The sequence below is a fragment of the Eretmochelys imbricata genome, chromosome 2, assembly GCF_965152235.1.
Source record: "Eretmochelys imbricata isolate rEreImb1 chromosome 2, rEreImb1.hap1, whole genome shotgun sequence".
NCBI classification, from domain to species: Eukaryota; Metazoa; Chordata; order Testudines; family Cheloniidae; genus Eretmochelys; species Eretmochelys imbricata.
Genome location: NC_135573.1, coordinates 189,996,755 through 190,010,664, shown reverse-complemented (window position 1 = coordinate 190,010,664; position 13,910 = coordinate 189,996,755). Strand labels below are relative to the sequence as shown.

Below are 13,910 nucleotides of genomic sequence, written 5' to 3'. Positions count from 1 at the left end.
TCATATGCTACACTTGCAGCAGTAGCAGCAGAGAGATTTCTTTTTAAATGGATTTGCTGACCCAGTGAAAAGCCCCAATGTGACAACCATGCCTGTGATGATCAGTGAAACAATGTTAATGTTCCAGAAGGAGTTGGGACAAAGCAAAAACAACACAAAACCAAAAATCTGCTTGGTTCTGCAAATCCTACCAGTGTGGGTACGGCACAGAGGCTTCAAGGCAGAGTCAACCTGTTTAGTGCAATAGACTCTAGCTGCAGCATGCCCATGCCAAGACGTAGATCTTCATTCTTGGGGCAACAGCCCTCTTCCTCCACGACTGAAAGCACTGGGGCTACCAGCCAAAGGTTAAGCATTGGGGGTAGTGGCAGCCTACCTAGACCCCGAGGTGTCTATGTGGGTATTGTCCCCACTGGAGGTGTGAGCAGCCTAGGGACCCGCGTGTCCCGTAGAGCCCTAGGCATCAGCAGTGTCTTCTTACAAGGCCTGCGCAGCTCCTGTTTAACTGTGCCATTAGCCCAGGGGCTGGAAAAGGGAAGGGGCCTATCCTATGAGAGCCTGAATGGGTGCCTGGTGGAGTACATAGAGAAAGTGAGAGCTCTCGAACAGGTCAACCAAGAGCTGGAAGAGCACATCAGAATCTACCTGGAAAAGAAGTCATCCAATGTCAACAGCTGGGAAGCACTGAGAGAGAACTGGGAGACTATCTATCATCAAGTGAGTACAAGAACTTTAACAATTAAAAAGATTAATGAATCATTAGCAAACCCCTAGCAGTAGGTTTTGATGCTGATGATAAATGCCGCCTGATTCCAATGCCCTAGATGAAGGATTTCAAATCTATCTTCATCATAATTAACATTATAATTTCACAGTGTATTGTGGAAAATGCTTATTAAACAGGAGAGCAGCCCCAGGCATTACACGGGGGGGGGGGGAGGGACTGAAATGCACCCCTAGGTGTTATAGTCTGGCCTGATTAAAATCAGTTATTTTCTCTTAGTTGTGCTTATTACAATGAGGAGCAGAATTATTAAAAGAAAACTACTAAGACTGAATAAGTTTATCCACCAACTTGATATCATCACAACCTTGTTTTTAATTAGCAATTCAGATTTCAGTTTTATTCTCTGATTTATTTGACCACATTTTCAAAAGCTCTATTTAGTTAAAAGCAATTATTACATGGTCACGACCAGGTAGCTCCCGCCTGGACACTCCCACCATCCCCTCGCCCTTCCCTGTCCTCCACATACTCAGTGTTTTATACACAAGTTAGGCAGCACATTCTATACAATGTTTGTGAAGAAAAATATTTAGCACCTGACTGTAAAATGGTGACCATGTTTATGTCGAGTGGAAAAAGAATAGGAAAACCTGGAAAGCCAACACAAACTTGCAAGTGATACTTTTTGCAGGGCTAATGAAAGGTGAGAGTAAAAACAGCTAATATTTGAATCTTAATGTTTCACTTGTGCAGTGTGCACAAAGCATACTCTTTCATTTGAGGATCTCAAAATACTTTAAAAATATTTATTGGCTAAGTCTCACAACACATTAGAGGTAGGGTGGTTTCTAACTGGGCAAAGTAAGGCACACATAGGTGAAGTAACTTGCCTTGGGGGTAGACAATGGATCAGTGGCAGAGCCAAAAAGAGAACCCAAATATTCAGAGTCCTAGACCTATTCTTTAGCCATCAGATAGTACTTTCTCCCGTTGGAGAATCAGTCCCTTCATCAGAATATAGCAAAACAAGGTGGGAGAGGGAAAGACACTCTTTCATTGTGGTCCAGTGGATATAGTGCCCAACTGGGAGCCAGGAGACCTGGGATCAATTTTGAGCTCTGCCATTCATCACTTATGTACCCTTTGGCAAATCACTAAGTCAGTTTCCCCATCAAGTGATAATTATGCTTTCCACTTTTGTAAAAACTTTGAGATCTGTAGATGATAAACTATGAGTGTTACTATTACATTCATATTCAGAGAATGAATGGGAAGAGTATAGGAAAGTATCAATTTTCTTTGACAGTGAATACCATACCCCAGTAAATAGGGTAAACTAACTTTTCCCTAATGTAACAGCCTGGAAGGATAAATGTCCGATGAGTCATTTTTCCCCTTTAGCATTGTACAGAGGTGGACATGATAAATGACTGCCTGTATGTTCCTAAATGGACTTTGTGGACCAACTTTTGAAAGCATCTGGCTTTTGGCCGCCAACAGTGCATTTGTGCATGCATATGCCCCCATGTTGGTACATACAACCCCCACATTTGAACACACAAACTAGATAACTGCATACACAAATACTGTACCTGATTTGAAGGTGCATGTGTAATACAGTGACTTAAATAGTGTAACCATGTCTCCCTCTAGTGGTTGCTACTGACTGATGACTAATAGAGTTACTTCTTTAGCTCAAGTGGCAGGGATAAATGATGATTACACATTCTCTGCTAGATTGAAGAGTCCATTGTTAAATATTTGTTCCTCATGTAGGTACTTATAGACTGTAATCAAGTCATCCCTTAACCTTCTCTTTGCGAAGCTAAACAGATTGAGCTCTTTAAGTCTATCACTAAAAGGCATGGTTTTTATCCCAGACATTCTTGTGGCTCTTCTCTGAACCCTCTCCAATTTATCAACATCCTTCTTGATTTGTGGGCACCAGAACCGGACATAGTATTCCACCAACAGTCATACCTGTTCCAACTATAAAAGAAAAATAACTTTTTACACTCCTCCTGAGATTCTTCTATGTATCCCAGGATTGTATTAGCTCTTTTGGCCACAGCATCACACTGGAAGCTCATGTTCAGCTGATTATCCACAACAACCCTAAATCTTTTTCAGAATCACTGCTTCCTGATATGTAAAGGACGAGGAAAACATACCTTCCTTGTTTGAGTGATTATTAAATGTTTAGCGCTAGAGAAGAGTTTAGAAGAGAGAGATTCCTTGGCCTTAAGCCCCTAGAAAATAGTTACTGAATGTAATTCTAAATGCTGCAGTTAATTAAAGGATCAGTCCTTTATTTCTTTCAAACTTAATACTCCCATTTGAATGGATATGGACAATAGCTGACTCCCACTGTACTGAGATGGATTGCAAATGAAGGGTTCCATAAAGAAAACTCCGGTGATCTTCCAAAATCTCAGAACCACATAATCTTCATTGAAATCACAACAGTGATGAAATTGGCCTGCCACATTTTTTCCATTTCTGTTATTCTGTACTTCTAGGATTTGAACTGTACTATTTGCCATCTGATAGACAAAATAAGTTCCCCCTTCCCCTTTTTCATTCACACACACCCAACTGAATAATCATGGAGATTTAACTAACCTCTCATCCCCTATAAACTTACCAAGATTAGTTTAAGCACTCTTTTTTCAGGTTCTTGTATTTCTCATTACAAATAACTTTCTATTTTGGGGAATAGACATTTAATTAGAATTTTAAATCTTTTTCACTTTACATAAGCAGATTGGGAAAGGAACTGAAAGGAATAGGGTGAGAAGGATAAAATTAAGTAAATTTAAATTTCTGTCACATACATTCCTTTCAGCAAGATTTTCTCAATTCACTTTGTTCCTGTAGAAATCCTCCCACTTTGCATCTGTCCCAACTAGCATGTGTACACTTGCTTCAATAAAAAGCAGTTGTCCAAGCTGATAATACAGTTAGTTGGATGGTAGCTTCAAATCATTCTGATCTGTCTGTCTTTTGGTTAAACAACAGGCATAGGTTGCTGATGGAGGGACAATACCAGACCTAATGGTTTATTGGGCTTATCTGACAAAATATAGGTCTGTTTTTGATTTATTTTTTTAAACTTTCCTTTTCTTAAACTTCCTCTTTGCTTTCCTTTTCAAAATCAGTTCATCTTCTCGACTCTTTCAAGAAAGTAGCTGACTGTACTGGTGACTCCCCCCATTAAAAGCTCTTGAAACTGTCATTCAAATAAACAGAATGAAGGCATCCATCAACTGCTAGAGAGACCTTCTCCCAGTTTCAGACTTGTAGCTTCTTTAGTCCAGTCATGTTCCACTGACTAGGAATACAAATGTGGCCTCAAATTTAGGCACACCATAGAATCATAGAATATCAGGGTTGGAAGGGACCCCAGAAGGTCATCTAGTCCAACCCCCTGCTCGAAGCAGGACCAATTCCCAGTTAAATCATCCCAGCCAGGACTTTGTCAAGCCTGACCTTAAAAACCTCTAAGGAAGGAGATTCTACCACCTTCCTAGGTAACGCATTCCAGTGTTTCACCACCCTCATAGTGAAAAAGTTTTTCCTAATATCCAATCTAAACCTCCCCCCCTGCAACTTGAGACCATTACTCCTCGTTCTGTCATCTGCTACCATTGAGAACAGTCTAGAGCCATCCTCTTTGGAACCCCCTTTCAGGTAGTTAAAAGCAGCTATCAAATCCCCCCTCATTCTTCTCTTCTGCAGACTAAACAATCCCAGCTCCCTCAGCCTCTCCTCATAAGTCATGTGTTCTAGACCCCTAATCATTTTTGTTGCCCTTCGCTGGACTCTCTCCAATTTATCCACATCCTTCTTGTAGTGTGGGGCCCAAAACTGGACACAGTACTCCAGATGAGGCCTCACCAATGTCGAATAGAGGGGAACGATCACGTCCCTCAATCTGCTCGCTATACTCCTATTTATACATCCCAAAATGCCATTGGCCTTCTTGGCAACAAGGGCACACTGCTGACTCATATCCAGCTTCTCATCCACTGTCACCCCTAGGTCCTTTTCCACAGAACTGCTGCCTAGCCATTCGGCTCCTAGTCTGTAGCGGTGCATTGGATTCTTCCGTCCTAAGTGCAGGACCCTGCACTTATCCTTATTGAACCTCATCAGATTTCTTTTGGCCCAATCCTCCAATTTGTCTAGGTCCTTCTGTATCCTATCCCTCCCCTCCAGCGTATCTACCACTTCTCCCAGTTTAGTATCATCCGCAAATTTGCTGAGAGTGCAATCTACACCATCCTCCAGATCATTTATGAAGATATTGAACAAAACCGGCCCCAGGACCAACCCCTGGGGCACTCCACTTGACACCAGCTGCCAACTAGACATGGAGCCATTGATCACTGCCCATTAAGCCCGACAATCTAGCCAGCTTTCTACCCACCTTATAGTGCATTCATCCAGCCCATACTTCCTTAACTTGCTGACAAGAATACCGTGTCAAAGCTTTGCTAAAGTCAAGAAACAATACATCCACTGCTTTCCCTTCATCCACAGAACTAGTAATCTCATCATAAAAGGCGATTAGATTAGTCAGGCATGACCTTCCCTTGGTGAATCCATGCTGGCTGTTCCTGATCACTTTCCTCTCATGCAAGTGCTTCAGGATTGATTCTCTGAGGACCTGCTCCATGATTTTTCCAGGGACTGAGGTGAGGCTGACTGGCCTGTAGTTCCCAGGATCCTCCTTCTTCCCTTTTTTAAAGATGGGCACTACATTAGCCTTTTTCCAGTCATCCGGGACTTCCCCCGTTCGCCACGAGTTTTCAAAGTTAACGGCCAATGGCTCAGCAATCACAGCCGCCAATTCCTTCAGCACTCTCGGATGCAACTCGTCCGGCCCCATGGACTTGTGCACGTCCAGCTTTTCTAAATAGTCCCTAACCACCTCTATCTCCACAGAGGGCTGGCCATCTCTTCCCCATTTTGTGATGCCCAGCGCAGCAGTCTGGAAGCTGACCTTGTTAGACAGAGGCAAAAAAAGCATTGAGTACATTAGCTTTTTCCACATCCTCTGTCACTAGGTTGCCTCCCTCATTCAGTAAGGGGCCCACACTTTCCTTGGCTTTCTTCTTGTTGCCAACGTACCTGAAAAAACCCATCTTGTTACTCTTGACATCTCTTGCTAGCTGCAGCTCCAGGTGCAATTTGGCCCTCCTGATATCATTCCTACATGCCCGAGCAATATTTTTATACTCTTCCCTGGTCATATGTCCAACCTTCCACTTCTTGTAAGCTTCTTTTTTATGTTTAAGATCCGCTAGGATTTCACCATTAAGCCAAGCTGGTCGCCTGCTATATTTACTATTCTTTCGACTCATCGGGATGGTTTGTCCCTGTAAACCATACCACATACCAAATATTTCAAAAAGGGTATTCACACTAGTGAAAACTTGGACATATTTTGAAAACAAACCCATTTTTAATTTTATGTTTTTAATTTTATTGGATCATTATCTGTCATTTATGTTTAAATTACTCCTCTCTTTGACAGTTTCCATTTACTCTTCCTACCTGCTCTTTTAATGGAATCATAAAGGTGAATTTTTGCTACCACAGTCATTTCCATGGTAACTGATTTTCATGTCATTTAAAAAAGGTTTGTGATTTCTGTACCAACAGTAGGAGGCCTCTAGCAGCTTAGTGCCACAGTTAATAGGTTAATAGTTTTTGGACTGAATAAGTTTTAGTTTTTCAAGTTTGTCCTAATATTTAATTTTTCTTTAAATTACAGGAACATGACATATTAGACAGATTTTTACATAAAACCTCAGAATGTGCATGAACAATTGAGCTAAATAAGGCAGCATGCCACAGCTTTGTTACTTAGCATATGTGCATTTTTTCCCAATGGCCACTTGATAATGAAATCTACTGCATAACTAATTGGAACAATTTGTTCGACATTCTTTAATATGTTAAATGAGTATGTATGATTAGCACCCTTACTTACATGTTGCTCCATAACACTTGGAAAACTTAGTGCTTTATTTTTCTGATTTCCTATACGTAAGTGCCCAATGTTAAAGTCAAATCTCATTATGAGCTCCATTTACTCTTCTCAGTTTAAAAAAGAAAAGAAAAAAGCACAACGTGCTTGAGAGGAATAATTGTAAAACTAATTCACCCATTTACACTCAAATGTTGCATTTCATACCAATAAAATAGGGAATGTGTTTCTGTGAAGATCCCTGAAGCCAAGATTCCCTTCTGTTTTAACACTGGACGCCTCCGAGTTCTGCATATGTGGCACACAACTTCAGAAAAGGATATCAATTTGAACAATAGAAGATTCACAGCTAAGAAGCATTAAAACCCCAGTGTAACACCCATATCCCCACTGACTTTCATAGCAGTTAGATTGGCTCCAGAGTGTCTGATCTTTGTAAGCACGCCACATGCAGAACTCCCATTAACTTCAGTAGGAATTCTACATACTGAGTGCTAATAGGATTGGGCCTCAAATCACATTAACTAGTATAAAAAGAAATATTTTTAAAGGTCAGTACATAAATTACCACTACATTAGTACAACAGCTAATACAGATTTTGCACATCCATTTATACTGTTGTTCAGTAAAATGGGGTAAAGATGACATCCACTGCATCACCTGGTACATATACTAATAAAAAAAGACAGAGCACTTTTAATAAATGCAACCCCTCCAATGTGTCATGTGAACCACTGCATACCGTACAGTGCTACCCAGATAAAACTGTAAAACTGCCACAGTAAACGGACAGTTTCCCTCCAGGCCTTTAAAGTAGGGTTACCAGATGTCCCGATTTTACAGGAAAAGTCACGATATTTGGGGGTTTGTCTTATATAGGTGCCTATTACTCCCCCACCCCGTCCCGATTTTTCACCCTTGCTATCTGGTCACCCTATTTTAAAGAGCCACCAACTGCACTTTCCTTAAAAAGGAAAGTCGTGGTGAATGCTATAATAACCTCAGGTGAGTTAGAAAAAGAATTAAATTTTGCTGCTTTTGAGATTCCCTTGAGCCTGAAGCCCCCCTCCTTTCCAAGGGGAAAGTCCCTCTTCCAGCAGAATTACCTAGTCTGCTAGCAGCAGCAGCAGGAGGGCGTAGGACAGGCAGTAGCTGCTGCTGTTGCTTGTCTTAATAGCATCAGACACTGCCCCAAGATCTGCAAGGAAGTGAGAAACCGATTTCTCTCCTTCCCCGCAAGGCTCTGGTGGAATGGAGGCAAGCAGGGAATCATCCCGACTGCCCAAAATTGGCTGATAGTGGCTAACATGCACATTCTGGGAGATCCCTCCTGGATTCTCAAATTCCCTTTCTGCACCTCTCTTTCAGTTTATAGTGCCCTCTTTCTATTCTTCCCTTACTGGCATATTTAATCCCCTTCTGCCCCCAGAGACTAATCTACTTTATTAGCCTGCAGTGGCACAGGCTCCTCTTCCAGCTTCACTGTGGTCCTTTTCCTTAGCTTCTGATAGCTTTCTCTTTCAGCTACAGCCACTCTGCTCACGGTTCTGCCTACCTTGCAGCTGACTCTAGAGCTGTGCTGTAGGAAGCAGAACTGAGAGCTGGCTTTCTGGTTTAAGTCGGGGGCCGTGTAGGCTTGCCAACTTTCTAATCACGCAAAACCAAACACCCTTGTCCCCCACCTGCTCCATTCCTTCTCCGAGGTCCTGCCCCCGCTCACTCCATCCCCCTCCCTCTGACGCTCGCTCTCCCTCACCCTCACTCACTCATATTCACCAGGCTGGGGCAGGAGTTCAGGGTATGGGAGGGGGTGAGGGCTCCAGCTGGGGGGTGGGAGCTCTAGAGGGAGGGAATGAGGGATTCAGAGTGCAAGAGGGGGTTCTAGGTGTGGTAGGGGATGAGGGTCCAGCGGGCTCTGGGTGGGAATGGGGGGTCCGAGCTTGGGGGTGGGACCGAGGGGTTCGGAGTGCAGGAGGGGGCTCAGGGCTGGAGCAGGGGGTTGGGACGTGTGTGGGGAGGGTGAGTGGTGCAGGCTCTGGGCAGCGCTTACTTCGGGTGGCTCCCTGGAAGCGGCAACATGGCCCTCGGCTCCTAGGCGCAGGGGCTGCCAGTGGCCTCTGCCCCCAGGCTCCACCCCCGCCACTCCCAATTGGCCATGGTTCCCAACTAACAGGAGCTGTGAAGCCGGCACTTGGGGCAGGGGCAGCACACGGAGCCTCCCTGGCTATCCCTCCACCTAGGAGCTGAGGGATATGTTGCCCCTTCTGGGGAGCCGCATGAAGCCAGGTAGAGAGCCTGCCAGCCCCACGCCAACCAGACTTTTAACAGCCTGGTCAGCAGTGCTGAGCGGAGCTGCCAGGGTCCCTTTTTGACCAGGTGTTCCAGTCAAAAACCAGACCACCTGGCAACGCTAGGGCCATGGGGAGGGTGCTACTGTGCAGCTGGAAGAGGCTGTCTAATCGTTGTCATACTGACACAGGACACTGTTGAGGCTAAGAACTTAGCAAAAAGGAATTGTATATTTTTATAAATAATGAGAATATACAAAGCTATCATAATCAATGAGAGCAAACATTTTGGAAGATATATTAAACCTCATGCTTCAGGGTTTAAGCCAATCTCTAACTATTAGCAATCAGGAAATCGTCAATCATCTTGAGAGAATTCTCCCCCAGGGACCAATGTAGTACAATTTACAAAATGCATTACCAGGAGTGGAAGGTGTACCTCCTTTTGAAGCATCAGGTAATGGCCACTGCCAGAGACAGGATACTAGATGGACCAATAGTTTGATCCACTGTTGCAAATCGTATTTCCTATGAATATTGGGAAAATAAATTAAAAACTAAATGTAATACATCTAGGAATTCACAATAAAACTAGTGGAAAAATTGCGCTGTGGCATTAGTCTAAGAATTAAAAGCATATGTTCAAAGGGTAAATTACAAAGTTATTACAAAATATGAATACAGAAATATATTATGTGACTCAGAAGGATTATTAATTATACAATTTTGTATTTTATAGCACTTTCTATCTTAGGAAATTAAAATGCACTACAAACATTAAAGAATTAAGGTTCACAGCACTCCTGTGTGGCAAAAAAATAGTCTAATTTTACAAACAGAGGAAGCAATATCTAACTGATGTTACTTACTCCCCCATGAGCCTTGTCATTTTAAATGAATATAGATAAGGACATTTCCTAAACTGCTGCATCACCCATTGTAATCAATGTAGTGGTGATGAGGATTACAAATTGCAAAGATGATCATTTCTCATTAATATTAATTTTTGTATTCAACTCCTGATGCTAGTAGAAGAATGAAATCGAACAAAAAAGCCACTAGATGGAAGTCTTTCATCATTTCTTATTAGTCTATAGAAGAGTAACCTTTTTATACTCTTTTCACAGCTAATCTAAATACGACAGAGAGAGATGATATTTTCAGTGTTCCAAGTTTCTCCATAAGTTATCCATATACATTTCTTCTCAGTTCTACTCTCCAGTTTTTAACAGTATGGGTCTGATTTTGAGAGGTGCTGAAAGACACAGCACTCGTTGACTTCAGTTGGAGTTGTGGGTGTTCTATACCTCTGAACATCAGACCCTACAGATGTTCCTATTAGCAATGGGCTCAAACCACAAAATTCAGATCTGAATTCAGAATTTGAAACATTTTGGATTCAAAGTTTGAACACTACCAAAATTTAAGACAGCCTGGACCCTGAGGTTAAAGGTATCTCCAGTTGCCATCTGTAGGCCATGTAAAAGTTAGACTAAGTGTCTCAGTAAAACTGAGATAGTACTACTGCTAATGTATGTTATTATTCTTAAAATAATTAGAACAGATAATGTGCCATATGTAACTTAATTGAAACCAATGGGCTATACCAGGGATCAATTTGTCACAGTGAAGACATATAAAGCCAGCCAGCTGAAAATCACCAATTACTCCCCTCTGTGGCGTCCATTGTATGTTATACTATTTTACCCACACATCAGGAGGCCTTGTTTCATTTTGAACTGAACTGATTAAAGTACAAAAACATAATAGTATTTGATGTGAATAATAAAAACACCATTATTCAGGTTTGTTTCCATTACTCAGGGTACATGGTTAGTGTAAATACATATATTTTTATTTATTCATTTTTAGATAGACTGATTTTCCAAGAGGGTGGATAGACAGCAATCCATTGACATTTTACAACATATACAAAGCTGAAGCGCTTTGTTGTATTACATCCATGAGATCCAATAAAGATTCCACTCTAACCAAATCCAAAAGCACTGGACAATCCTTTTTCTGGTACAGGAGGCTAATTGGCCCAGCTGTCGCTATGGACCAAATCCCATTTCTTCTGAAGTAAATGGCAATGCCTAGAGCAACATGGAGCAGGAACATACACTAAGTCAGTAGCCGTTATGGGCCTTACCCAAAGCCCACTGAAGACAATGGGAGTCTTTCCATTGACTACAATCAGTTTTGGATCAGGCCCTTTAAAAGGAACTCTTTCAAAAAGAAAAAAGCAGTGATGTTTCACTTATACTGCTGTTACTAGTGGAAAGAGGTTTCACATGATAGCAGATTCAGAACTGCATTTTTGGTAAAATACCAGTGATTTCTTTATTATTATTTTTGGATGAATTTGATACATATGAGAGTCAGAAACTTAAAATCATAATTGTGCAAGGTTCCCCATACAGATGTGCACCTGCTCCTCACTCCTGACCTGCAACACCATTGCTATTTTAGTGCCTGATCCAACTTTCCAACTTCTTTTGTAGTCAATGGAAAGACTTGGATCAGCCTCTTCCTAAGAGCAGACTGATACCCATGCCACACAGAGAAGTGGCTTTTTCATGTGTGCAAACATTCTTTAGGAACTTGGGCCCAGATGGTCAAAGTTATTTACGCTCCTAACTTCCACTGAAATCAATGGGAGTTAGATGCCTACATACCTTTGAGGATCAGGGCCTTGGATAAGACCACCAAGCATATTTCATTTGTGGACTCTGCAGAGTTTGAACCCATGTTCAGGTGGATAACTAAAGCAAAACGACTAGATATTTCAGGTCAAATTTTGCTTTCATTTGCAACTCCACTGAAGTTTTACCTCACTGCCATTGAAATCAATGGATTGCATGGGTTTAACTGTGGCCAGAATTTGACCTATTGAATTTAGCCAGTGCTTCTAAACAAAAGTTGACACTTCTTGGTTTATGCTCTTCAGAGTGGCAAGGCAGAATGCTGAGTGTTATAAATAGGGTGAGAGCCTTCATTTTGCATTTTCTGGGCCACATTCACACCTGACATAAACAGGTGCAATTTCACTGGAGTCAAAGGATTTTCACCATCTTACACTAGGTTTCAATTTGGCTGCTTATGTTTTGGTGATTAATAGAGTGTAGTAAATAACTTGCAACGCATAATTTGATGAATGCAGTCTTGTTTTGGCTGGGCAATGCGCCCAATTTCCTCAAATTTATTCCTTTTTCTAAAATACTTGACAAATTATTTTAACCATGTAGACTGGATGAGTAAGAAAAAAACTGATTTCTGAAAAAATCTGTGCATGCAACGTTGCAATGAAAATTTGATTGCAGGGCCGTCTGCAGAAAGCAAAACATAAAAGGACTCCCATAAGGAAAACATTAATTCATTTAAAATTCAAGAAAAATGTTTTGCAGTATTTATCTGTGTCTTATGGCTACAATCAAAATTCAAACGTAATTAAAATGTAGTCCAAAATTCTTAAAATGAAAAACAACCCCCCAAAGCATGATGGTATATGACAGAGTAGGGTCCCAGATGGGGAGAAATTCAAGCTCTTGCCAAAGATGCAGCACTAGTAGTGAGAAACAGGCTAGGCTGAGCTCTGCTCCTTATTCACCCCCTGGATCACAGACAGTGTAATAGGACTCCCTAGGGCATTTGTCTGTATGTGGTAGACCCTTCCTTCACACTGCTGCCCTGTGTCCCTCCATCTCCCCCTCCCCTTTCAGAAGTGGAGCCTGAGTTCTGGGAGGGGAGACAGAGACTCCAGCTGCTGCCAGAGAGAGGTGAAAAAGCATGTCACCAAACCCCTGAGATTTTTCTTGCCACTCTGCCACGTCTTCCGTGAACTGCTCATTCATGTAGACAGATTGACTGTTTAGAGGGAAGGGTGTAAGGCCTGTGGAAGTGAGGCTAGATTGCTGAAGAGTAGGGAAGGGAAGACAAGGGGTTGAGTGGTGATGGAGGATGTGAGTGGGGTTTAAGGTGCTTAACTGTATAGTGGTCAGGAGCAGCCCCTACTCACATGCTTCAGCCACTTTCCCACAATTCCCACCTAAATCCTATGACCAGAAAAATGGGTAAGTAAGTAGATCAACTTTAGTCTCCAGTGACTAATTTTGTAATCTAAAAGTGTTTTGCATTTTGATGGAATTAACATTACATTGTGGATTTTTCAAAGTTTGAATGTGTTAGCCCAGGGAACGGTGCAGGATAGTTTATTCTCCAGCTGCTTATTTATCTAGCTTCTGCACATCACCTTTTGGTCATGCCTAAAGTTTGTTTTTCATTAACTCAAATGTTATGAGTTTCTAAAATGTTTTAGGATATGGGTAATAAAACACCTACCCAGAGGATATGTGTTAGCTGGTGTGTAAGAACTCCTGAGCATTAACATCTGATTTAATTGCCTATCAAGTCCCACCCACATTCATTGCATTTAGTTGGATGCTATAGAGAAACCCCCGACATTTATAACACTCAACTCTATGGTAACAAAAATGTCCAGAATTTAGAGTATTTTAATTCAGCTCAAACTTATGTAGCATACTCTAAATATTATGCAAAAGTTAGAGAGTTATTATAGTCATTTGTTTGCAGGCATATTTATTTTTCATTAAAAGCAAAGCTAAAGACTCATTCTGGATTTATTTTTAATTCTGTCTTCCATAAGTAGCACTGGGTGAGTAGAACAACAAAGTATTTTTGAGCATTCTTGAGAATTACACCTGCCAGTTCACTTAGGGATATTTGTGCCTCTCTTGCTCACGTTGAGTAGTTTCTTGCCATATATCAAAAATATTTGCAGAGTAAGGTACTACTCTATGTAAGTCAGCGTGGCAGAACTGAGCTCTTTTGTGGAATTCACAACCCCTTTTATCTGCAAACATTTGGTTGTTTTTATTC

The 13,910-nt window shown here is 41.6% G+C and overlaps 1 protein-coding gene and 1 long non-coding RNA gene across 2 annotated transcripts in view; one reads left to right on the top strand and one right to left on the bottom strand.

The window, feature by feature from the left end:
• The window catches only part of LOC144261515 (uncharacterized), a 93,592-nt gene that overhangs the window by 40,563 nt on the left and 39,119 nt on the right, over positions 1-13,910 (bottom strand). The window lies entirely within an intron of this gene.
• The window catches only part of BFSP2 (beaded filament structural protein 2), a 37,008-nt gene continuing 23,353 nt past the window's right edge, over positions 256-13,910 (top strand). Inside the window, exon 1 of the mRNA XM_077810101.1 lies at positions 256-717. Coding sequence (XP_077666227.1) covers positions 262-717 — 456 coding nt within the window. The 5' untranslated portion in view covers positions 256-261. The remainder of the gene's footprint in view (positions 718-13,910) is intronic.